Raw genomic sequence first — 23,821 nt, 5'->3', positions numbered from 1 at the left:
GAATGATGGAGAGATAGAAGGACGACGGAATGGAGGGGTGGAAGGATGGAGGGATGGAGGGATGGAAGGGTGGAAGGATGGAGAGGTGGAGGGATGGAGGGGTGGAGGGATGGAGGGATGATGGAGGAATAATGGAGGGAAGATGGAGGAATGGAATGAAGATGGAGAGATGGAGGAATGATGGAGAGATGGAAGGATGATGGTGGTATTGAGGGGTGGAAGGATGGATGAATGGAGGGGTGGAAGGATGGAGGGATGGAGGGATAATGTAGGGATAACAGAGGAATAATGGAGGGATAATGGAGGGATGGAGGGAAGATGGAGGGATGGAGGGATGATGGGATGATGGAGGGATGGAGGGATGGAGGGATGGAAGGATGGAGAGGTAGAAGGATGGAGGGATGGAGAGATCATATAGGGATAATGGAGGGAAGATGGAGGAATGATGGAGGGATAATGAAGGGATGATGGAGAGATGAAGGGATGATGGTGGATGGAAGGGTGGAGAGATGGAGGGATGATGGAGGGATGGAGGGATAATGAAGGAATGATGGAGAGATGGAGGAATGATGGAGAGATGGAGGATGATAGAGGGATGGAGGGATGATGGAGGGATGGAGGGGTGGAGAGATGGAGGGATGATGGAGGGAAGATGGAGGGATGGAGGGATAATGAAGGAATGATGGAGAGATGGAGGAATGATGGAGAGATGGAGGATGATGGAGGGATGGAGGGATGATGGAGGGATGGAGGGGTGGAGGGATGGAGGGGTGGAGAGATGGAGGGATGTAGGGATGATGAAGGGATGATGGAGAGATAAAAGGATGTAGGGATGATGAAGTGATGATGGAGGGATGAGGGATGATGAAGGATGATGGAGAGATGGAGGGATGATGGAACAATGAAGGGATGATAGAGGGATAATGGAGGGATGGAGGGATGACAAAAGATGATGGAGAGATATAGGGATGGAGGGATAACGGAGGGATGGAGGGATGATGGAGGGATGGGGGGGTGGAAGGATGGAGGGATGTAGGGATAATGGAGGGAAGATGGAGGCATGGAGGGATAATGGAGGGAAGATGGAGGGATGGAAGGAAGATGGAGGGATGGAGGGATGATGGAGAGATATAGGGATGGAGGGATGAAGGGATAGTGGAGGGATGGGTGATGGAGGGATGATGGAGGGATGGTGGAGACATGGAGATATACAGGGATGATGGAGGGATGGAGGAATGATGGAGGGATGGAAGGATGGAGGGATGATGGAGGGTTGGAGGGGTGGAGAGATGGAGTGATGATGGAGAGATGGACGGATGACGGGGTGGAAGGATGGAGGGATGGAGAGATGATGGAAGGATGATGGAGGGATGGAGGGATGATGGAGAGATGATGGGAAGATGGAGGAATGAAGGGATGAAGGGATGATGAAGGGATAATGGAGGGACAGAGGAATGGAAAGATGGAGGGATGGAGAGATGATGGAGGGATGGAGGGATGGAGGGGTGGAGAAATGGAGAGATGGAAGGATGGGAAGATGATGGAGATATGGAGGGATGGGGTGGAAAGATGGAGGAATGGAGGGAAAATGGAAAGATGATGGAGGAATGGAGCAATGATGAAGGGATGATGGAGAGATGGAGGGATGAAGGGATGGAGGTATGAAGAAGGGATAATGGAAGGATGGAGGGATGGAGGGGTAGAAGGATGGAGGAATGAGGGATGATGGAGGGATGAGGGATGGAGGAGTGAAGTCGAAGGATAGAGGGATTGAGGGATGGAGGAGTGGAAGAATAGAGAGATGGTGGGATGGAGGAGTGGAAGGACAGAGGCATGGAGGGATGATGGAGGGATGGAAGGATGGAAGGACAGAGACATGGAGGGATGATGGAGGGATAGAAGGATGAAGGAGTGGAAGGATGGAGGAATGGGGGGATGATGAAGGAACAGAGGAATGATGGAGAGATGGAGGGATGGAAGGACGGAGGCATGGAGGGACGATGGAGGGATAGAAGGATGAAGGAGTGGAAGGATGGAGGAATGGAGGGATGACGAAGGAACAGAGGAATGATGGAGAGATGGAGGGATGGAAGGACGGAGGCATGGAGGAATGATGGAGGGATGGAAGGATGGAGGTGTGGAAGGATGGAGGGATGAGGGATGATGGAGGGATGAGGGATGGAGGGGTGAAAGAATAGAGGAATGGAGGGATGAGGGATGATGGAAGGATGAGGGATGGAGGGGTGAAAGAACAGAGGAACGGAGGAATGGAGGGGTGGAAGGACAGAGGCATGGAGGGATGATGGAGGGATGGAGGGATGAAGAGCTATGCCAGGGGAGGCAGCCTGAGAGCTGGGTCTTATTTGCAAGGGTGTATGACTGCACTCGCCCAGAACCGGGCACCAGGAGGTGCTCTGCACCAGGCCCTCCCAAGCTGCCAGGCAGCGTTGCCAAGCGGGGGACACAGCAGAAGCTTCCAAAGAACTCCTCCCAGGAGCCCCTCTGGGCTGGGCAGGGGCCACGGGCTACAGATGAGCCAGCCAGAAGCTTCCCTCCTAAGAGTCCTCAGGGAGGCCTGCAGCCCCAGGCCCTGCTAGGCACAGGGTCCGAGTACACCAAGGAGGGCTGCAAGGCACGGGGACGGGTCCAGCAACTCTCACCACAGGGCCACTCCCTCCCCCAGCCATCTGGGAGCCCCAAAGGCAGAACTGTGCCCTGTGACCACAGGCAGAGATGTGCAGCCAGCACCAAAGGTCTGAATCACAGGAGATCTTGGGCAAACTACTTCCCCTAACCGCACAGCCAACGAGAAGGCTCCAGGCTGATGGGTATCGCCCGGGCTAAAAACACAATGCATTTAAGGCACGCTGTCAGGACTCAGAAGCCTTTACAGTTTCGTGGTTTTGTGTGTCACTAGCCCGAGTCAGGGCCTGCACAGAGCAGGCTTGAGAAACAGGCTGGAGAAGCAAGCAGCCTCAGTTTCCCTCCAGGGGCGATGAGGGGTCTGATGATAGGACTGTCCCATCTTGGCCCAGAAGTCCACCGCCCTCTGGGCTGACATCTGTCCCCAGCCCCTACCCCATCGGCGCCCTCATCTACAGCCAAGAGCACCGGCTGGGCAGGAGGAAGGTTGCGGGGCCACCCCGCGGGGGGCAGGGCTCGCTCACCCTTGTGCAGGACGGCATTGGCAGGCTTGTTCCCAGCAAGGGACTCCTTGGACAGGTGCTGGTGGCTCTCGGCAAGGCACTCCACTTCAGCCAGGCGGGCGTTGAGGGCCATGGCGGGGTGGTTGGGGTCCTGGGTCATGTTCAGGTACGCGGCCCTCCGGAGCTGCTCCTCAATGACCAGCGCCTGCTCCAGCAGCTGGGGGTAGGGGGCAGCGTCGGCCCGGCCCCTCCTCCTGAATGGCTACCCTCCGTCCTCCACCAGCGCCCGCCCCAGGCCAAGACTCCCGGCAGAAAGGAGGGAAAGGAGACGTACTGCCATCTGCCGCCCACCCTGGCCTGGTGGTGGCCAACCCTTGGAGCTGTCACCAAGCTGGGTTCTCTGTACCTCATCGCCCCAAGGAGGCAGATACTCCCCAGTGGGTCCAGGGCCAGAGCAAGGATCCACCATTGTTAGTCGATGGACTTGCTGACTGCTTCATGGCCGTGTGACCCAGCTACATGCGGAGGGGTTGCTGTTCTTTAATTCCTTTGCCTTTGGGAGGGCCCTCCTGACACCCGTCCCTCCCCGGCCCTGCAGCCCCTGGCCCTTCAGAAGACTGACCTTAAACCTGCGGGCCAGGAACTTGTTCTTCATCTCCAGGTAGTTGCCCTTGTGGATCTCAGACTTGAAGGGCTCGTTGAGGATCATGAACCGCGGGTCATTCTGGATGTCCTGCCAGCGGGCGTAGCCGTGCCTGGGTGGGGCACCGTTAAGGGCAAACCTGGCCATTAGAAGAGGGGGGACCATAAGAGGAGGCAGCTTAGGCAGAGGGAGAGGCCAGCCCGGGGATCGGCATCCTGGCTGTATGCTCTCAGGCAAGTCCTTAAGCCAGGCTACACGATGAACATATTGATGACACAACAGTGACAGTATCAGCAGACACTGACAGGTGCCCTGGGTGCACCAGACACAGCCCTGGGGCTTCAGAGGGTTAACTCTTCACCCCAACAACCTGGGGTGCATACGTTTAAGTCCTGCCCCCAGCACCCGTGAATGGGAACCTTTTTTGGAAACAAGAGTACTTGCAGATGTAATCAAGAAAGGGTCACACCGCATTAGGGTGTGCCCTAAATTCAATGACTGGTATGCTTATAAGAGGAAAATCTGGGGCCAGGCGCGATAGTTCACACCTGTAATCCCAGCACTTTGGGAGGCCAAGGCCTTGAGGCCAGGAGCTCGAGACCAGCCTGGCCAACATGGCGAAACCCCATCTCTACTAAAATTACAAAAACTAGCCAAGCATGGTGGCACATGCCTGTAGTCCCAGCTACTCAGGAGGCTGAGGCAGAAGAATCACTTGAACCCGGGAGGCAGAGGTTGCAGTGAGCTAAGATCGCACCACTGCACTCCAGCCTAGGCCACAGAGCGAGACTCCATCTCAAAAAAAAAAGAAAAAGGCCAGGCACGGTGGCTCACACCTGTAATCTCAGCACTTTGGGAGGCTGAGGCGGGCGGATCACTTGAGGTCAGGAGTTCAAGACCAGCCTGGCCAACATGGTGAAACCCTGTCTCTATTAAAAACACAAAAATTAGCCAGGTGTGGTGGGCGTCTGTAATCCCAGCTACTCAGGAGGGTGAGGCAGGAGAATCACTTGAACACGGAAGGCAGCAGTTGCAATGAGCCGAGATCAAGCCACCGCACTCCAGCCTGGGCAACAGAGTGAAACTCTATCTCAAAAAAAAAAAAAAAAAAAAAAAAAAAAAAAAAAAAAAAAAAAAAAAAAGGGGGAAACGTGGACCCAGACAGACACACAAGGAAGAAGCTGTGATGACAGCGGTGGGGAGCGGGCGACGCAGCAATGCCAAGGATTTCTAGCCACCACCAGAAACCAGGAAGATTGAGGAAGAGCAAGGATGGCTTCCCCGGAGCCCTCAGAGGGCTCTCCCCAAGGTCCACAGAGGAACAGGCAAGTGCCTGCCCAGCCCGGCCTGGCCAAGGATACGTCACGATGCCCGCCAGCAGCCAGTAGTCGTGGCGCCGGTGCCAGATGTCGTAGATTTTCCCCGAGGACACAGCAGCCCGCTCCTCGTTCTGCCACAACGTGTGCAACTCTAGGAAACAAGCCAAGGTGAGCAGGATGAGAAGTGCCCCGGCTTTCACACACAGGCAGGCTTGGAGAGCCACTCCCTCCCTACTTGCCACTGCCTCCACCCCCAGAGGTCCAGTGTTCCAGTGTTGCTAAGAAAGGTTATACAATGGACTTCTATCAACCAGTCACACTCTAGTATAAAATTGCCACTGGGTAACTTTATCTAGACTCCTGGGACCCACAGTCAGGAAGCCTCAGCTCTCCGCCCTTCCTCCAACCCCAATACCTGTGAAGCCCCCATCTGCGATGTTGAACATGAACTTGAATTTCCCCTTCTTGTCCTCCTTCTTCCCCTCGTCATCTTCCTCTTTGTCACCATTTTGCTGTGTTTCAATGGGCTCCTTCTCCTCAGCCTTGGTGTCATCTGCCGGGGACAGATCACATTCTTTCATCCATCCAAAAAGCAGTGCCCAGGGGCCTCTCTCTGCCAAGCACTGAGGACCCAGGACGCAAGTAGAATACATCCCCTTGTCCTCAGGGGGCTCGCTGCCCAGAAGGGTCTTAAACAAGCCAACGGTCCCTCTCTCTGTCCTGGGCAGGGAGGCTTAGCTCCAGGCCCTAGCGCTCCTCCCCAACCACATAAGGACCACCCAGGAGCAGGACAGGAGCACGCTGTGAAAAGTACAGCTCAAGTTCAAAGACACAGAGCTGCCTGAGGGGGCTGATCTGAGGACAACTGTTCCAGAACATTCCAGTGCCTAGAAGTATGCAAAGCTTCCAACTGAGCCCCAAATCCCCCAGGCCAGGCTCTATGACCAGCTCTCCTCTCGCTCAGCGGCTGGGGCACAGCAGCGCTCAGGAGACAGGAGCGGCGAGTCTGTCCCCAGCCCTGGCTGTGAGGTGCTGGTGAATCCGGGCTCCCACCTGCCAGCTCCAATCAGGCCTGGGGCCAAGGGGACAGTGCCTGGGAGACTGTGGGAGGCTGAATAGGGTCCAGAGGGTACCCTCAGGGACCATGGGGTACAGGTAGAGAACATAGAAGAGCCCCAGACCTGGCCTGAGTTCAGAACCGTCCCCTCTGCTGTGGATCAAGCTCAGCTCCAGCTTGTCCAGGATCTTCTCCTTCTCAGGAAGCACCTCCTCTGCAAGAAAAAGAGGGTTCGCAGCGTGGGGTGGGGTCCCAGAAAGCAGAGAGGACTCTGGGCTGGTGGCTTTCCACCCATAGAACCCTATCCATCAATACGTTCTGCAGAGTCCTACAGGTGCCACCAAAAAGAGCTCTCCTCGGCCAGGTGCAGTCGCTAACACCACTCATCTTCATGGGTGTGGGATCTGAACTGGACCACCCGAGGCAGAGGCAGCATCACAAAGCTGCTCCCAGAGGGAGACTGCCCATGAAACCTCCCGGCCTGAGCCTCCGGAAATAAAAGAGAAAGGACACTCCCACCCCGCAGAGGACACGGAGCTCCTGCAGATAAAAATCACAACCCCTGATGAGGATGCACCCAACCCAAACCCAGAAAACAATGGTCCCCCACCAGCTGACATACAGGAGGCAGACAAGCACCTGGGGGTCTCTCAAACAGGGGTGTCCGATCTTGTGGCTTCCCTGGTCCACACTGGAAGAACCGTCTTGGGCCACACATAAAATACACTAAACACTGACGACAGCTGATGAGCTTATATATATATATAATATATATACATACACACATACACACACACACACACACACACATATATATCACAAAAAACGACTCAAAATGTTTTAAGAAAGTTTACAAATTCGTGTTGATTCGCATTCAAAGCCATCCTGGGCCGCATTTGTCCCACGGGCCACACAGGTTGAAAAAGCTTGCTCTAAAATAAAGTATATCTAGAGTGACCAAAGACAGAGAAAAAAGAAAAAGAAGGAAGAGAATCCACAGGGAAAGAATAAGACTCCCTCAAAACTAGAAAAGAAAACCAGATAAAATTTCTAGAAATGTGGGCGGATCACTTGAGGTCAGGAGTTTGAGACCAGCCTGAACAACATGGTGAAATCCTGTCTCTACTAAAAATACAAAAATTAGCCAGGCATGGTGGCAGGTGCCTGTAATCCCAGCTATTCAGGAGGCTGAGGCAGGAGAATCAGTTGAACCCGGGAAGCAGGGGCTATAGTGAGCCGAGATCGCACCACTGCACTCCAGCCTAGGTGACAGAGCGAGACTCCATCTCAAAAAAAATAAAAGGAAAGGAAAGGAAATACCACAATCATTAACATTTTGATTGCAGAATTCTAAGATGTGCTCCAAGACTTCCGGCCCTTGGTGTCCACACCCTGCAAAATCCCCTGGAAGGTGAAGAGGATGGACTCGGCCCCCCAGAGCAGGTTCCGTTTTGTGGCACGGGTGACCTTTAAACAGGGAGATGACCTGAGGAGGCATAACCCGACCACACGAGCCCTTTTCTCTGACTGGTCACAGAAAACGAAGTCAGAGATTCGAAGCATGGGAGCGTTTCTGTTCACCACTGCTGGCTTGAAGGCAGACTAGGCTACATGGCAGGAATGTGGTGGCTTCCAGGTGCTGAAAATGGACCCAGCTGACAGCCAGCAAGGAAATGGGACCTCAGTCCTCCAGCCTCAAGGAACTGAAATCTGCCACCAACAAAGAGTGAGCACGGATGTGGACTTTACCCCAAGGCCTCCAGACGAGAACTCAACCTAGTCGATACTTTGATGTCCTGAACCTTGTGACATCCTGAGCAGAACACCCACTTACACCACGCCAGGCGTCGGACCCACACAACTGCGAGCTCATGGTGAGTGCTGTTTTAAGCCGCTACGTTTGCAGTAATTTGTGACACAGCCATGCAAAATAATACAAATGGGAAGGTTTTAAAACACAGCTGTGCAAAGAAAATATACATGGAAGCTGGATCTGAGGATTACTCAAAAAGCCTGGCAGAGAAATAGATAACAAAAAAGAAGCAAGAGATATGAAAATTTATCAGCACCCATCTTTTGCTAACCTTGTACTCTGCTTCCTTCTTCATAGCATTTGGAGTCTGTGGTTGAACAACATGTATTTCTGCTTATTGTTGATTGCCTGTGTTCCCCACTGGAATACAAACTCCATGGAATGAAGCTTTCAGCTGTTTTGGTTCATTGCTTGTGTCCCCAGTGCCTGGGACAGCATCTGACACTCAGCAGGCTCTATATATATATATATATGCATGTGTATATATATACGTTTGTTGGATGAATGAACCAATCAATGAGTAATAGGAATTCCAGAGGGAGAAAATAAACATAATGAGGACAAAGAAAATATTCAAAGAGAGAATGACTGAGAGTTTTCCCATAATTGATGCAGGACATAAATATTCAGCTTTAAGAATCACAGTGAGTCACACACAAGATAAACAAAAACTTCACTCTAAAAACAAAACAAAAAATATCCTCCATTGTAGTGAAGCTACATATCACCAAAGACAAAGAGAATGTCTTAAAAGCAGTCTTTCAATGTGAGAAAAGACAGAAATGACAAATTTCCTACACAGGAGCAACAATTACACCAACGGCAGCCTTCTCAGCTTCTCAGCAGCCTTTTCAGCATAATGAATGCCAAATAAAAAGGGAAGAATATCTGCAAAGTGCTGAGGGAAGATCCCTATCCCATCTTCAATTGTACTAACTATTCAAGAGTAAAAGAAAAATAACAATGAGAGAATTAACCATTCCCCAAAAAACTGCTGAAAGCACCATTAAAGGTGTACTTTAGGAAGGACTTTGAATGAAGCAATGATGAACAAATAAGCAAACACAAACTGGTAAGAATGTGAGAAGATCTAAAAAAGGATTAAAGATTTAGAAATAAGCGTAACAACAAATTTGGGAAAGTAAAAACAAACTGAAACTAAAATACTGGGCAACAGCAATGTGGCAGATGAAAGGGAAGTGAGTTAGAACTAAAGCTATCTAAAGTCCTCATATTACTCAGAGGGATACATGTTAAAAATGTAAGAGTACAGGCCGGGCGCGGTGGCTCACGCCTGTAATCCCAGCACTTTGGGAGGCCAAGGTGGGCGGATCACGAGGTCAGGAGATCGAGACCATCCTGGTGAACACAGTGAAACCCCATCTCTACTAAAAATACAAAAAAAAAAATTAGCCAGGCGTGGTGGCGGGGGCCTGTAGTCCCAGCTTCTTGGGAAGCTGAGGCAGGAGAACGGCGTGAACCCGGGAGGCTGAGCTTGCAGTGAGACAAGATCGCACCACTGCACTCCAGCCTGGGTGACAGAGCGAGACTCTGTCTCAAAAAAAAAAAAAATGTAAGAGTACAGAATGAAACTGACTATAAACCTTCCAAATAAGTTGAGGGGAAAAAGACAAGATATAAAGAAAATTTGATCAATCCAAGAGATGTCAGGAAAGGAGGAAAAAGGAGAAAAAAGGATAATATATAAAGTACAAAATAAGACAGTAGAAACCCATCCACATACCTAGTTATTACAATAAATGTAAAGAGATTAAACTAGCCAGCTAAAAGATAGGGACCCTATAATTAGATTTTTAAATAATGAATCCTCTATACACTGTCTAAAAGAGACCTAAAACATTACAAAGAGATTAAAAGTGAAGAAATGAAAGAAAATATTTGTAAATCATGTATCTGATGAGGAACACGAATCAATATAAAGAACTCATACAAGCCAGGCACAGTGGTACACGCCTGTGATCCTAGCTACTCAAAAGTCTAATGCTAGAGAATTACTTGGGCCCAGGTAAAGCCCTCCTAGGCAACATAGTAAGACCCTGTCTCTAAAAGTATTAATTAATTTAAAAAGAACTCTTACAACTCAATAATTTTTTAAAAATCCAATTTTAAAATAGATGAAGGATCTGAAAAGACATTTCTTCAACAAATCATATACAAATGAGCCATAATCACATGAAAAAATATTCACCATCTTTATACACAAAGGAAACTCAAATCAAAATGACAATGACATACCACTTCTCACCCACTAGGGTGACTATACTCAAAAAAACAGATAATAGGCCGGGCGTGGTGGCTCAAGCCTGTAATCCCAGCACTTTGGGAGGCCGAGACAGGCGGATCATGAGGTCAGGAGATCGAGACCATCCTGGCTAACACAGTGAAACCCCGTCTCTACCAAAAAAAAAAATACAAAAAATTAGCCAGGCGTGGTGGCAGGCGCCTGTAGTCCCAGCTACTCGGGAGGCTGAGGCAGGAGAATGGCGTAAACCCGGAAGGCGGAGCTTGCAGTGAGCTGAGATCCGGTCACTGCACTCCAGCCTGGGCGACGGAGTGAGAATCCATCTCAAAAACAAAAACAAGGCCGGGCGCGGTGGCTCAAGCCTGTAATCCCAGCACTTTGGGAGGCTGAGACGGGCGGATCACTAGGTCAGGAGATCGAGACCATCCTGGCTAACACGGTGAAACCCCGTCTCTACTAAAAAATACAAAAAACTAGCTGGGCGAGGTGGCGGGCGCCTGTAGTCCCAGCTACTCAGGAGGCTGAGACAGGAGAATGGCCCGAACCCGGGAGGCGGAGCTTGCAGTGAGCTGAGATCCGGCCACTGCACTCCAGCCTGGGCGACAGAGTGAGAATCCGTCTCAAAAACAAAAACAAGGCCGGGCGCGGTGGCTCAAGCCTGTAATCCCAGCACTTTGGGAGGCTGAGATGGGCGGATCACTAGGTCAGGAGATCGAGACCATCCTGGCTAACACGGTGAAACCCCGTCTCTACTAAAAAATACAAAAAACTAGCCGGGCGAGGTGGCGGGCGCCTGTAGTCCCAGCTACTCAGCAGGCTGAGACAGGAGAATGGCCCGAACCCGGGAGGCGGAGCTTGCAGTGAGCTGAGATCCGGCCACTGCACTCCAGCCTGGGCGACAGAGTGAGACTCCGTCTCAAAAAAACAAAACAAAACAAAACAAAACAAAAAAAACAGATAATAACAAGTATTGGCAAGTATGTGAAGAAACTGGAACCCTCACACATGCTGGTAAGAATGTGAACTGATGCAATACACATGGAAAACAATTCAGCAGTTTCTCAAAATGGTACAGAGAATTACCATATGACCCAGCAATTCTACTCCTAGATATATACCCAAGAGAACTGAAAACCTATACCCACACACAAAAAAAATGTGTACACAAATATGTACAGTAGCCAAAAAGTGGAAACAACTCAAATATGTATCACTATGAATGGATAAACAAAACATAGTAGAGCCATACAATGGAATATTATTTGGGCATAAAAAGAAATGAAATGCTGCCTGTAATCCCAGCACTGGGGCAGGTCAAGGTGGGAGGATCGCTTGAGTACAGGGGTTCAAGACCAGCCTGGGCAACATGGCAAAACCCTGTCTCTACAAAAAAATACAAAAATTAGCCAGTGTGTCAGCATGTGCACCTGTAGTCCCAGCTACTCGGGAGGCTGAGGTGGAAAGATCGCTTGCACTCAGTGGGGCAAGGCTGTAGTAAGCCAAGATCATGCCACTGCACTCCAGCCTGGGTGACAGAGCAAGACCCTGTCTCAAAAAAAAAAAAAAAAAGAAAGGAATGAAGTACTAATACATTCCACAACATAGATGAACTTTAAAAACACTATGCTAAATGAAAGAAGCCAGACACAAAGGGCCAAAGTATTGTATTATTCCATTGGTATGAAATCTTCAGAATAGGTCAGTCCATAGGACAGAAGTGATTGCCAGGGGCTGGGAGGAAGAGGAAGAAATGGGGAGTGATTACGAATGGGTAAGAAGAATTTATTTTTGAAGTGATAAAATGTTCTGGCATTAGATAATGGTGATGGTTGCACAACTCGGGATGTACTAAAAATAACAAATAGTATACTTTTTTTTTTTTTTTTTTTTGAGACAGAGCATCGATCTTGTTGCCCAGGCTGGAGTGCAGTGGCACCATCTCGGCTCACTGCAACCTCTGCCTTCTGGGTTCAAGAGATTCTCCTGCCTCAGCCTCCTGAGTAGCTGGGATTACAGGCGCCCGCCACCACGCCCAGCTAATTTTTGTATTTTTAGTAGAGACAGGGTTTCACCATGTTGGACAGGCTGGTCTCAAACTCCTGACCTCAGGTGATCCACCCGCCTCAGCCTCCCAAAGTTCTGGGATTACAGGCATGAGCCACTGCGCCTGACCTGAATGGTATACTTTAAGTGGCTCAACTGTATGATATGTTAATTATACCACCATAAAGCTGTTATATTAAAAAATAAAAAAAAAAACAGGAATAGAAAAAGGCGTAACAAATATGTACTAAACAAAAGAAAGACCAACCCAAATCAGCAAAAATAAGCTTTTTTTTTTGAGACGGAGTATGGGTCTGTCACCCAGGCTGGAGTGTAGTGGTGCAATCTTGGCTCACTGCAAGCTCCGCCTCCCAGGTTTCCGCCATTCTCCTGCCTCCCGAGTAGCTGGGACTACAGGCGCCTGCCACTGTGCCCAGCTAATTTTTTTGTATTTTTAGTAGAGACGGGGTTTCACCATGTTCGGCAGATTGTCTCGAACTCCTGACCTTGTGATCTCCCCACCTCGGCCTCCCAAAGTGCTGGGATTACAGGTATGAGCCACCACGCCTGGCCCAAAAATAAACTTTTAAGCAAAAAGTTTAAAGGGGGATAAGAGGGTTGTTACACAATAATTAGAAGCACATTTCACAAGAAAAATATTAAAAACCTGAACAAATATGCACTTGACAACCTAATCTCAAATGATATGAAGCATAATCTGGCATTATAAGAAGAGATTAATCCATAATCATAATGAGAGATTTTAACACAAGTCTCTCAGAAACTGACTGATCAAAGCAAACCAAATACTAGTGAAGATATTAAAAACTTGAACAACATAATTGGCATGCATTATCTACTGATCTAATGCATATATATATATATATATATATATATTTTTTTTTTTTTTTTTTTTTTTTCTGAGATGGAGTCTCGCTCTGTCACCCAGGCTGGAGTGCAATGGCATGATCTTGGCTCGCTGTAACCTCTGCCTCCCAGGTTCAAGCAATTCTCCTGCCTCAGTCTCCTGAGTAGCTGAGACTATAGGCACACGCCACCACACCCAACTAATTTTTGTATTTTTAATAGAGACAGAGTTTCGCCATGATGGCCAGGCTGGTCTCAAACTCCTGACCTCAGCTGATCCACCTGCCTCAGCCTCCCAAAGTGCTGGGATTACAGGTGTGAGCCACCATACCCGGCCCTAATGCATATAGTTAGAACCTTAAACCCAGCAGTTAGGGAACATTCTCTTCAAGCACATATACAGCATTTACAAAATCTGACCGTATTGAGCCAGAGAGCAGGTTTCAACAACCTCATATAGACTCAAGTTTTCAGACCACAATGCAATTGAGTCAGAAATCACAAATAAAAAAGTAGCCCAATAACCGCCACTCTCTGTATGGTAAGAAAAGTTAAAGACCAGGCCGGGTGCGGTGGCTCAAGCCTGTAATCCCAGCACTTTGGGAGGCCGAGACGGGCGGATCACGAGGTCAGGAGATCAAGACCATCCTGGCTAACACGGTGAAACCCCGTCTCTACTAAAAAATACAAAAAACTAGCCAGTCCCAGCTACTCGGGAGGCTGAGGCAGGAGAATGGCGTAAACCCGGGAGGTGGAGCTTGCAGTGAGCCCAGATCGCACCACTGCACTCCAGCCTGGGCGACAGAGTGAGACTCCATCTCAAAAAAAAAAAAAAAAAAAAAAGAAAAGTTAAAGACCAACAGGCGAGGTGGCTCACACCTGTAATCCCAACACTGCGGGAGGCCAAGGTGGGTGGATCACTGGAGGTCAGGAGGTTGAGACCAGCCCAGCCAACAGTCTCTACTAAAAATTAAAAAAAAAAATGTCCGGCCACAGTGGCTCACACCTGTAATCCCAGCACTTTGGGAGGCCGAGGTGGGCGGATCACAAGGTCAAGAGATCGAGACCATCCTGGCCAACATGATGAAACCCCGTCTCTACTAAAAATAAAATTAGCTGGGTGTGGTGGTGCACGCCTGTTGTCCCAGCTACTGGGGAGACTGAGGCACAAGAATCACTTGAACCCGGGAGGCGGAGGCTGCAGTGAGCCGAGATCATACCACAGCATTCTAGCCTCGGTGACAGAGTGAAACCCTTTCTCCTAAAAAAAAAAAAAAAAAAGTTAAAGTCCATTAGGTCCATATATAGAGGCCTGAGCTCCTGGCCTCCCCTCACCAGGGGGCCTGCACAGGGCTGGAGTCTACCTCTCTGCCAGGCAGAAATGAGCTGAAGTACAGCCACCTGCCCTTCTCTGAACCCAGGCCTGCTGAGGCCAGACATGGCACTGGGGTGGGCAGACTGCAGGAAGCCCAACCTCTCGGCAGCTGCTCCGGGGAGGGCGGGGCCTTCTCCGTCTCCTCTGGCCGCTCCTCTCGGGCTCTCTCCTTGCTGGCTGGGCTCTCGTGCTTGTCCTCGCCCTCCACTCTGTCCAAGGCAGCTGGAAGGGCCTGCAGAGGGGAAGCCAGGAGAACTGCAGGGCCTGGGGCCTTACCAGGAACAGAGGGCGGGGAACGTGCGCTGGGCTGCGAACCCAGTCTCCTGGCTCCCATTGCTTGTTCCCAGTCTGCTCCTCCGGACTCAGAGCCCCGAAAAGGGAGCCAGGAGGCTTGGGTTCCACCTTGCTGTGCAGGGCCTGAGAAGGTCCCCAGACCCAACCTCCACCCCACATACACCACAGACCCAGACACCAGCACGTTCCACACCTGGACTTCTAGGGGCTTCTTTGGCTTCTGCATCCCCGGGTCCTTCTCATCCATGTAGCCCAGCTGTGCTTCCATTTTGTCTGAAAGATCAAGGGAAAGAGGTGAGACAGGTGGGCTCAAATGGGAAGGGGTAGGGCAGGGAGTGGGGTGGCAGAGAGGAGAGGTGGGGCTTGGCCTTCAGGAGGCTCCATTGCAGCCAAGCACCTCCAGGAGAGACAGGCAGATCCCTGGCTAAGTCAGAGAGGCCAGGCCAGGCCTATGATTTAGTAATGTTTGGAGGACCTTGAACCCAGTGAGACCAAAGTGAGGGGCTGTCGGGACAGGGCCGCACACAGCAGTGGCTGCTCATCTGGAGGCAGGGAAGTGAGGCAGACGGAGGCCCAGATTGGGAGCCACGCCGCCTGGTCTGGTCCTAGCTTTTGGGCAGGCTGGCTGGCTGTGTGCCACTGGAGAGGGTGTGAGTTTCCTCCCTGCCAAGTCAGCCGCCGACATACTGCAAAGTGCTGGTCACTTATGCAGCTCTGAGAAGCCCTGGGAGGTGGGCACAGCTAGGAAAGCGGAGGCTCACGGAAGTTAGGTGACTTGCCCAAGGTTAGACAGAGTTCAGCCAAAGCCAAGAAGCAAACCAAGATGTGTCCACCTCCAAGGGCTCCCTTGTGCTTGGAGGCGCAGCTTCTCAGGGCCTGGCCTCACCCATCACCAGGGGGATAGCTATGTCCGCCCCAGGCCTGTGAGGCCCAACTGAGGGACTAGGTATTTAACAGGCATTTGCTTCACCCAAATAAACACCTAGATCACCAAAGAGACACTTGGGCACAAATGACCCAATTAAGTGTGCAAAGCATCTGAAAAGACATTTCTACAAGTCTACAAATAGCCAATAAGCACACGAAACCACACTCAACGTCCTTGGCCCAGGGAAATGCCAATCGGAACCACAGTGAGACACCACCTCACGCTCCCAGAACAGCTAGAACCATGAAGGCAGAGAACAAGTACTGCTGATGACGTGGAGAACCCGGGACTCTCGCACAATACCAGCAGGAACATAAAATGGTATAGCTACTTCGAAAACAGTCTAGTAGTTTCTCAAAAGGGAAAACAGAGTTATCACATGGCCCAGCAATTCCATTCCTAGATATCTGCCCAAAAGAACTCAAAACCTATGTCCACACAAAAACGTGAAATACACCAGCATTATTCACAGTAGCCAAAAAGTAGAAACAACCCAAAATCTATCGACAGAGCAATGGATAAGCAAAATGCAGTAAATCCATACAAGAAAATGATACCGGCCAGGCGCAGTGGCTCACGCCTGTAATTCCAACACGTTGGGAGGCTGAGGTGGGTGGATCACCTGAGGTCAGGAGTTCAAGACCAGCCTGGCCAACATGGCGAAACCCCATCTCTACTAAAAATACAAAAATTAGCCGGGTGGTGGCAGGCACCTGTAATCCCAGCTACTCGGGAAGCTGAGGCAGGATGGCTTGAACCTGGGCGGCAGAGGTTGCAGCGAGCCGAGATCACACCATTGCACTCCAGCCTAGACAACAAGAGCGAAACTCCGCCAGGCGCGGTGGCTCACGCCTGTAATCCCAGCACTTTGGGAGGCCGAGGCAGGCGGATCACAACATCAGGAGATCGAGACCATCCTGGCTACGGTGAAATCCCGTCTCTACTAAAAATACAAAAAGTTAGCCGGGTGTGGTGGTGGGCACCTGTAGTCCCAGCTACTCGGGAGGCTGATGCAGAGAATGGCATGAACCTGGGAGGCGGAGCTTGCAGTGAGCCAAGATTGTACCACTGCACTCCAGCCTGGGCGACAGAGCGAGACTCCAAAAAAAAAAAAAAGCCAGACACAAAGCCTCACACACCGTGTGGTGCCATACGCATGAAACACCCAGCATTGAGAAATCCCGAGACAGGAAGCAGGTTAGCGGGTTAGTGGCTGCTCAGGCCTGGTGTCGGGGGATAGGCAGTGGCTGCTAATGGGTATAGGGTTTCTTTTTCAGGGGAATGAAAACATTCCAGCTTTAGCCAGTGGCGATGGTTGTACACCCTGCAAATATACTAGAAATCACTGAATAGTACTTTTTTTTTTTTTTAGATGGAGTCTTGCTCTGTCCCCCCAGGCTGGAGTGCAGTGGTGTGATCTTGGCTCACTGCAACCTCCGCTTCCCAGGTTCAAGCGATTCTCCTGCCTCAGCCTCCCGAGTAGCTGAGACTACAGGCATGTGCCACCACACTCAGCTAATCTTTTGTATTTTTAGTGGAGACGGGGTTTCAACATGTTGGCCACGTTGGTCTCAAACTCCTGAGCTCAGGTGATCCTCTCGCCTCGGCCTCCTAAAGTGCTAGCATTACAGGTGTTAGCCACTGGGCCCAGCCAGTTTTTCAAGAGTGAATTTTGTAGTAGGTATATAAATTATATCTCAAAACTGTCATTAAAATGAAAAACTCTCTGGAGAGTGACATTTCAGCAAACAGAGGCTTTGAGGGAAAGAGAGGCCGTCTTCTGTGGGGTGTGGGTTAGACTAGGGGGTTGCTGTGACCTTGCCACTTTCCATGACCCCGGTGCCCTCCCCGGCCCGCCCAGCCCACAGACCTGGCAGGCTCAGCGGGGCTGGCGGGAGGTGGGCAGGGCTGGCGGGCACTGGTGTGTTGGGGTCCGAGGAGATCACCTCGCCTGGCTTCTTGCCCTCGGGCCCCTCAGGGATCAAGTCTGGGGTGCTGTACTTCCCGTTGACATGCTCAAACTCCTGAACCTGGGGTGGTGGGAAGGAAGGCGGGAGGGAAAGAGGGAGGGCAGTGGTGGCAGCTCAGCCCTAAGAGCCTCAGGGCAGCCGGGCGGCTGAAGGTGTCACAGGCTTGGGGTAGCTGCTGCCGCCGCCCAAGGCTGGCCAAGCCAGGCCCCTCCCGACCACAAGCTCCCCTGCCCACCCTCCTACCCCGTGTGTCCTCCCACTGTACGTAATCCACCATCCTGACCTCCACCCCACAGGCCCCTCACCCAGAAAGGCTTTCCAGGTCAGTCCCTCTGGCCTGACTCAGACCCTGGGCGGCTATGTGGCCTGAGACAGGCACTTGTTTTCTGACCACTGACCCCCAAGGGACAGCAGCAGGAGCCCAGGCAGCCACCAGGAAGGGCCCTACAGAGAGCTACTCACCCACCTTCTTCCTAACTAGTGACATGACCCCGATGCGCGTCAGCACGTGCTGCCTGGAGAGGCCCTCCCGGGGCACGCCATCTGCGAAGGTCTCCGCACCGTCCGCCCCCGGCTCACACAGGTGCCGCATGAAGAGGGACACATAGGCTCTGGGGTGGCGGGGGGACTGGGGCTCAGGGAGTGGGGGGCCAGCAAGAACTCTCTGAGAGGGCAGGCGGGACCCCGGGGGACTCCTGGATGATCATCAGCCATCACCCCGCTCCCAGTCAGGCCTGGGCCAGGCCCGGGAAAGGACAGAGAGGGCCTCCCTGGCAAGGGGAACTCCTAGGACAGCCCTGGCCCTGGGTGACCGGGATCTTCCTCGCTGCCATAACAACCACTGGTCCAAACCAACTGGTCAGTAGTTTCTGCAAATCAGCCCTGCCCGACATCAGGACTCCAGCCACCCAAAGACCAAATGGCAGTGAACTTTCCAGACGGCCTCATCCTGGTGGGAGCAAATGCTGCCCTCCGTAGGGCTCCCCCGCAGGACCCTGCCCTACTCAGGGACAGGTGGCCACACCCTGGGCCACCACCTAGCCCCTTTACCTAAACTCCTTCTCGCTCTTCCCTCGAAGGTCCCGCACCAGCCAGTGGGAGTTGAAGGCGTCCTGGGGGGGCATGCCCCAGCGCATGATGGCGTTCAGGAAGGCCTTCCGCTGTCGGGCGTTGAAGCCCAGCACCTGGGCGGGTGGAGAGCGGGAGTATGAGCCCAGGACAGAGACAGGGTGGGGGCGGAGGATTCTGGGATGGGGGAAGAAAAGCATGGGAGGAAGAGAAGGCAGGAAGGGGGCACAGAGAAGGCAGGAAGGGGGCACAGAGAAGGCAGGAAGGGGGCACAGAGAAGGCAGGGCCTCCACCTGGGGCAGGACCCTGACGGCGAAGACCAGACCAAGTTCTGTCCCAGCCCCACCTCTACCTGGCATGAGACCCTGGGCAGTGTCCCAGCCCTCCTCCATACCCCAGGGGCAGCAGGAAGCGGGGGCAGAAAGAGGTGCAGGAACAGACAGGCCCCACCTCAATGTTGCCACCAACTCGGGCGAGAAGCGGGGGCAGGGGTTTGTCCCTGTCACTCTTCAGCTGCCTCCGGGATTGTCGTCGTCCACCTGGGGAGCAGCCCGCCACAGCTCCTCAGGTGGGAGCCCAGAGATTCCTGACCCCCCTCTTCTGACCCCCAAGGACAGCAGCACCCCAGACCAGCCCCGCCCCTGCTGCCATCAGCTCCCCTGACGTGCCCTCAGCAGTAGCCCAGACCACTAACACTGAGACTCACTCTGCCCTTCTGGCCTCTCTTCAAAGTCCTCGTCCTCATCCTCGGAGCCAATGGAATATTCTGACTGGTTATCGGAGAGCTCGTCCTGCCACTCTGCAGAGGGCCAGACAGAGGGGCATGGAGTGAGCTGTACAAGCAAAGCCCACCCTCAAGTTCAAGCATGCCCAGGGCCCTGCCGAGCCACTGCCCCCCAGCTCCGTAAGACAGCAGTGACAATGACAATGGCCCACCTACTTCCTGTGGGTTCATTTAATAATCCCAGCACCACCACATGATACACTAAGGGTTATGTGTACCCACACATTACACGTACTGCACTGTTCTGTGGACATGGGGCTTGCCCAAGGCCACGTCACGGGCAGCGGTGAAGTCACTGAACTGATGCCACACCTTGTTCCCCCAAACACCCAACACCTCTGCACCTGCCCCCAGTCCCCTTTCCTCCAAAAAGCTGCCTCCCAGCTCCAACCAGCGCCGCCCAGCGTTCCTGGCCCACACCTCCGGGGGTGTCCTGCACAGGGATGCCCCGACAGAATCCTGCCCCGCCCTCCGCCTCTGGGTATGGGGCACCATCCCTCCTGCCACACTCGCCCAGCTCTCCCGGCCCGCACCTCCCGGGGGTTCTGCACAGGGATGCCCTGACAGAATCCTGCCCTACCCTCCACCTCTGGGCGAGGGGCACCAGTCCCTCCGTCCGGGCACGCACCCTGGTCCTCCTGGGAGGCGTCGTTGTAGTTGACCTGCTTGCGGATGCGCTTGCCCTTGCCCAGGTTGCGGGCCAGGTCCTCCTGCTGCTGCTCGTAGTGGTGCCGCAGCAGCTTCTCCCAGTAGTCGGGGTCCACATTCTCCTCCTGCTTGATGATTTCCCGCTCCACCTCCTCCTGGGGAAGCCAGCACCACAGGCTCCATAGGAGCGGCCATCTCTGCCCTCCCGGAAGCCTCAGGCTGCCTCCACCTGACCTGCCCTTTGCCCGCTTGGGGCTCAAGGATTAATGGGATGGCCTGCCTACTCCAGGAAGCCTTCTCTGATCACCCCAGCCCTAGCTGACCTTCCTCTCCCTGCCCCTATCCAGTCAATCATTTATTCATTCATCCATTCACAAAGCAAGTATTTCCTGGCCTCGGGCCAAGGACAGGGGTACTGAGTTGAATAAGCTCCCGTGCCTGCCCTCAGGAGGCTGCTGGTTTCAAAGGGAAAGGTCATGGGCTCACTGGGTCTGCAGAGGGCTGGGGAGCAGAGGAGGAAAAGGAAAGGCCCCCAGGACAGACCCACAAGGAGCCCCTTGGGGACAGATGGGCTTTGCCTAGTAGAGAAGGGAGAAAAGCGTGGGGCAGACCAGGCATGGTGGCTCATTCCTGTAATCCCAGAACTTTGGGAGGCCGAGGCAGGTGGATCACCTGAGGTCAGGAGTTCGACACCAGCCTGGCCAACATGGCGAAGTCCTGTCTCTACTAAAAACACAAAAATTAGACGGTTGTGGTGGTGCACACCAGTAATCCCAGCTACTTGTGAGGCTGAGGCACGAGAATCACTTAAACCTGGGAGGCGTTGGTTGCAGTGAGCCGATATTGTGCCACTGCACTCCAGCCTGGGCGACAGAGCGAGACTCCATTTCAGGAAAAAAAAAAAAAAGAAAAGTGTAGGGCGTTCTGGAATGTTGGCAGTCCAGGTGCAGGGCTGAGATGCAGGCCCTGAGGAAGGGCTGGGAGGGTGCAGCCGGGTAGGGACTGAAACCAGACTCTGGGCACAGGGCTCTGTGCAACGGGGTGGCAGATCAGCTTGCACTTCAGAGTGGGGAAGCTGGACTGGACCCGGGATGATGCCACGGAGCAGGCGGCTGATGTGTGCAAGGGCAGTGGCCAGTCCATGTAGTTGTACTGCCCTCAACACTGCCTCCGTCCCTTCCCTCACTGCTATGCCTAGTCCTGAGCCCACGGGTGGGGCGACAGGGCCCCTGCGGGGACGGCTGAGCACGTGGCTGGAGAGCGGAGCACACGCTGGAGTGTGGGGTCACAGCAGGGAGGGCAGGGCTGCGGCTGGAGGGGGCGCTGAGGCTGGAGTGCGGGGTCATAGCAGGGAGGGCGGGGCTGCGGCTGGAGGAGGGGGCTGAGGCTGGAGGGCGGGGTCACAGCTTGGGGGGCTGGCTGTGGCAGGAGGGCGGGGTCACAGTGGAAGGCGTGGGCACAGTGGAGGGCGGGGCTGCGGAAGGAGGGCAGGCTGGGACCTTACCACGCCGTCCTCCTCGCGCACCACGTACTGCGCCACCTTGAAGGAGCTCAGGTACTCGTTCATGTTCTGTAGCTCCGTGTCGTCTGTAGCGTCCTGGTTCCGGTCCAGCAGCTTGGAGATGGCTGCATCGTCATAGTGGATCACACTGCTGTCCTCCACGTCCTTGTTGTCACCTGGGGAGCAGGCAAGTGCAGTGTGGGGACAAAGACTGCCCTGATCCAGCCCCGGGGACCCGGGAACAGACTCCGAACAATGGCCCTTCCCATCCCCACCAGGGGCTGCAGCTGAGAGGCGTGGTGACCAGACAGAGGAAACCGCGCTGTCACAGCTCCGCTCCCCGTCCACCCGGCAGTCCCAGGACACTCAAATGAGGGTGGGTCGAGGAACCCCTCCTCTGCAGGAGCAGCCACCTGGCCGCAGGAGGAGCTGAGACTAGGCTGGGTTGACCCCTACCTGGTGGGGTGCTACCGTGCTTCTTCTTTGCACTGGCAGCCAAGTTCCCCCCTTTGGAGGACTGGACATCAGGGATGGGTGTGACCGGCCTCTGGCCCTGAGACATCATGCCTGTCAGACAGAGGAGGAGAGCACTGGTGCAGGAGCACAGACGGCTGCAGGAGCACAGACGGCTGCAGGGTTGACGGGCAGACACCACCCTGGGCTGTCCTGGCCAGCAGACACAGGTTGGGGGTGCAGGAGAGAGGCTGTGTGTTGGAGCGGGCAGGGACCCCAGCAAGCCCTGGATGGGTGTCTCAGTGGGACCACCCCAGGCCCCGCCATGCTCCCTCGGAACAGAGGCCCACCCTCCACGTCGTCTTTGAAGAGCTCCTCTGTGCCGAACTTGAGAATGTCATCCAGCTCCTGCTTGGTCATGGACCCCGACTTGGAGCCGAGACCAGGTCGCACCACCAGGTGGGTGAGCATCATCTTGCGCTTGGCCACCTGCGTAATGCGCTCCTCCACTGAGGCCCGAGTCACGAAGCGGTAGATCATCACCTTCTTGTTCTGGCCGATGCGGTGGGCGCGGCTGAAGGCCTGGGGAGACCTGCACCTCAGCACCCGTGGCTCACCCAGGGCTCCAGGCAATGGAAGGGTTCACACCAATGAGCTCAAGAGCATGGAATGGGGTGCATGACTGTGTAGGCAAAGGCATGTGGTGCGTGCACCCCTGCAGCTGGGCTCCCTCCCTGACTGCGGAGCCTCCCACGAGCCTGGGTGCCAGGCTGGGTTTGGAGTAGAAAAACTCCCAGCCAGTGGAAGCAGGCAGGACTGCAGGTGTGCAAGAGTGTGGGAGGGATGACACGGCCAGTGTGCTGAGTGTAACTGAAGCTACACAGAGCTTCATGGGGGCCATGGGGAGGTAGGAGGAGGCTGCATTTCCCTGTGAGCGAACCACTAATGGGACCACAAGACCATGTGCTGGAGGCGCGCAGCCACCTTCTGAGGGCAGCAAGGAGCTGAATCTGCCCAATATCACACAAAGAAGTGCCTCTGTGCGGCCCTGCATGAGGTGACCTGGGTGTGGCCGTGTGTATCTGTGTGCATGGGCGCACACACTCGTGAATGAGAGACATCAATTTGTATGTGTTCCCCTACATTTGTAAGCGTTCGATGTGTGTGTCCCAGTGCCCGAGAGGGGTGGCCAGGGACACGAGGGTGGCTCTATTCCCATAGCCCCTCCCCCTGCAGCCCTTCCATCCTTCCTTATCAGCCCCATCTGCCCCCTGCACTATCTCATCCTCCCCTACTCACCTCCCACAGGCCCCACTCTCTGCTCCCCGCCCCCTCCAAAATGGGTGCCCCTCTGGGTCCCAGGGCTCCCTCTTCCTGCCTCCCTCCTTGGTCCTGAGCATGGGAAAGACCAGATCAGAGGCCCCGACGAACTGCTGTGTGCCCCGGGACACTTCCCCTGCCTTCTCCCTGCCCTCTCCAAGCCTGCTTCCTCCTCTGGACAAGGACGGAGCTGGAGGGATGAGCTTCCACTCACTCCCAGGGCCCGTCTTGGGGCCGAGACTCCATAGGGGACGGAGGCCCACAGCAGCAGGGTAGGTGAGGGGGCCATGGCCAGTAGGGCATGAAGGACAGAACCTGCCTGAGGCCCG

The 23,821-nt window shown here is 53.6% G+C and overlaps 1 protein-coding gene across 2 annotated transcripts in view; it reads right to left on the bottom strand.

Annotated features, from left to right (window-relative positions):
• CHD5 (chromodomain helicase DNA binding protein 5) overlaps positions 1–23,821 on the bottom strand; it is a 156,682-nt gene that overhangs the window by 5,223 nt on the left and 127,638 nt on the right. Inside the window, exons 24-39 of one of the 2 annotated variants that reach the window (XM_077976284.1) lie at positions 22,523–22,754; positions 22,176–22,286; positions 21,723–21,895; positions 20,199–20,373; positions 19,493–19,585; positions 19,237–19,325; positions 18,769–18,902; positions 18,185–18,329; positions 17,619–17,778; positions 15,014–15,093; positions 14,626–14,758; positions 6,290–6,379; positions 5,524–5,661; positions 5,151–5,259; positions 3,769–3,928; positions 3,168–3,363 (exon numbers count right to left, since the gene is read on the bottom strand). In XM_077976284.1, the coding sequence (XP_077832410.1) occupies positions 3,168–3,363; positions 3,769–3,928; positions 5,151–5,259; positions 5,524–5,661; positions 6,290–6,379; positions 14,626–14,758; positions 15,014–15,093; positions 17,619–17,778; positions 18,185–18,329; positions 18,769–18,902; positions 19,237–19,325; positions 19,493–19,585; positions 20,199–20,373; positions 21,723–21,895; positions 22,176–22,286; positions 22,523–22,754 (2,218 nt within the window). The remainder of the gene's footprint in view (positions 1–3,167; positions 3,364–3,768; positions 3,929–5,150; positions 5,260–5,523; positions 5,662–6,289; positions 6,380–14,625; positions 14,759–15,013; positions 15,094–17,618; positions 17,779–18,184; positions 18,330–18,768; positions 18,903–19,236; positions 19,326–19,492; positions 19,586–20,198; positions 20,374–21,722; positions 21,896–22,175; positions 22,287–22,522; positions 22,755–23,821) is intronic. The other variant, XM_015140724.3, reaches the window with a different exon arrangement.

This window comes from Macaca mulatta, chromosome 1, assembly GCF_049350105.2.
Source record: "Macaca mulatta isolate MMU2019108-1 chromosome 1, T2T-MMU8v2.0, whole genome shotgun sequence".
NCBI lineage: Eukaryota > Metazoa > Chordata > Mammalia > Primates > Cercopithecidae > Macaca > Macaca mulatta.
This window is presented reverse-complemented; position numbering and strand designations above follow the sequence as displayed.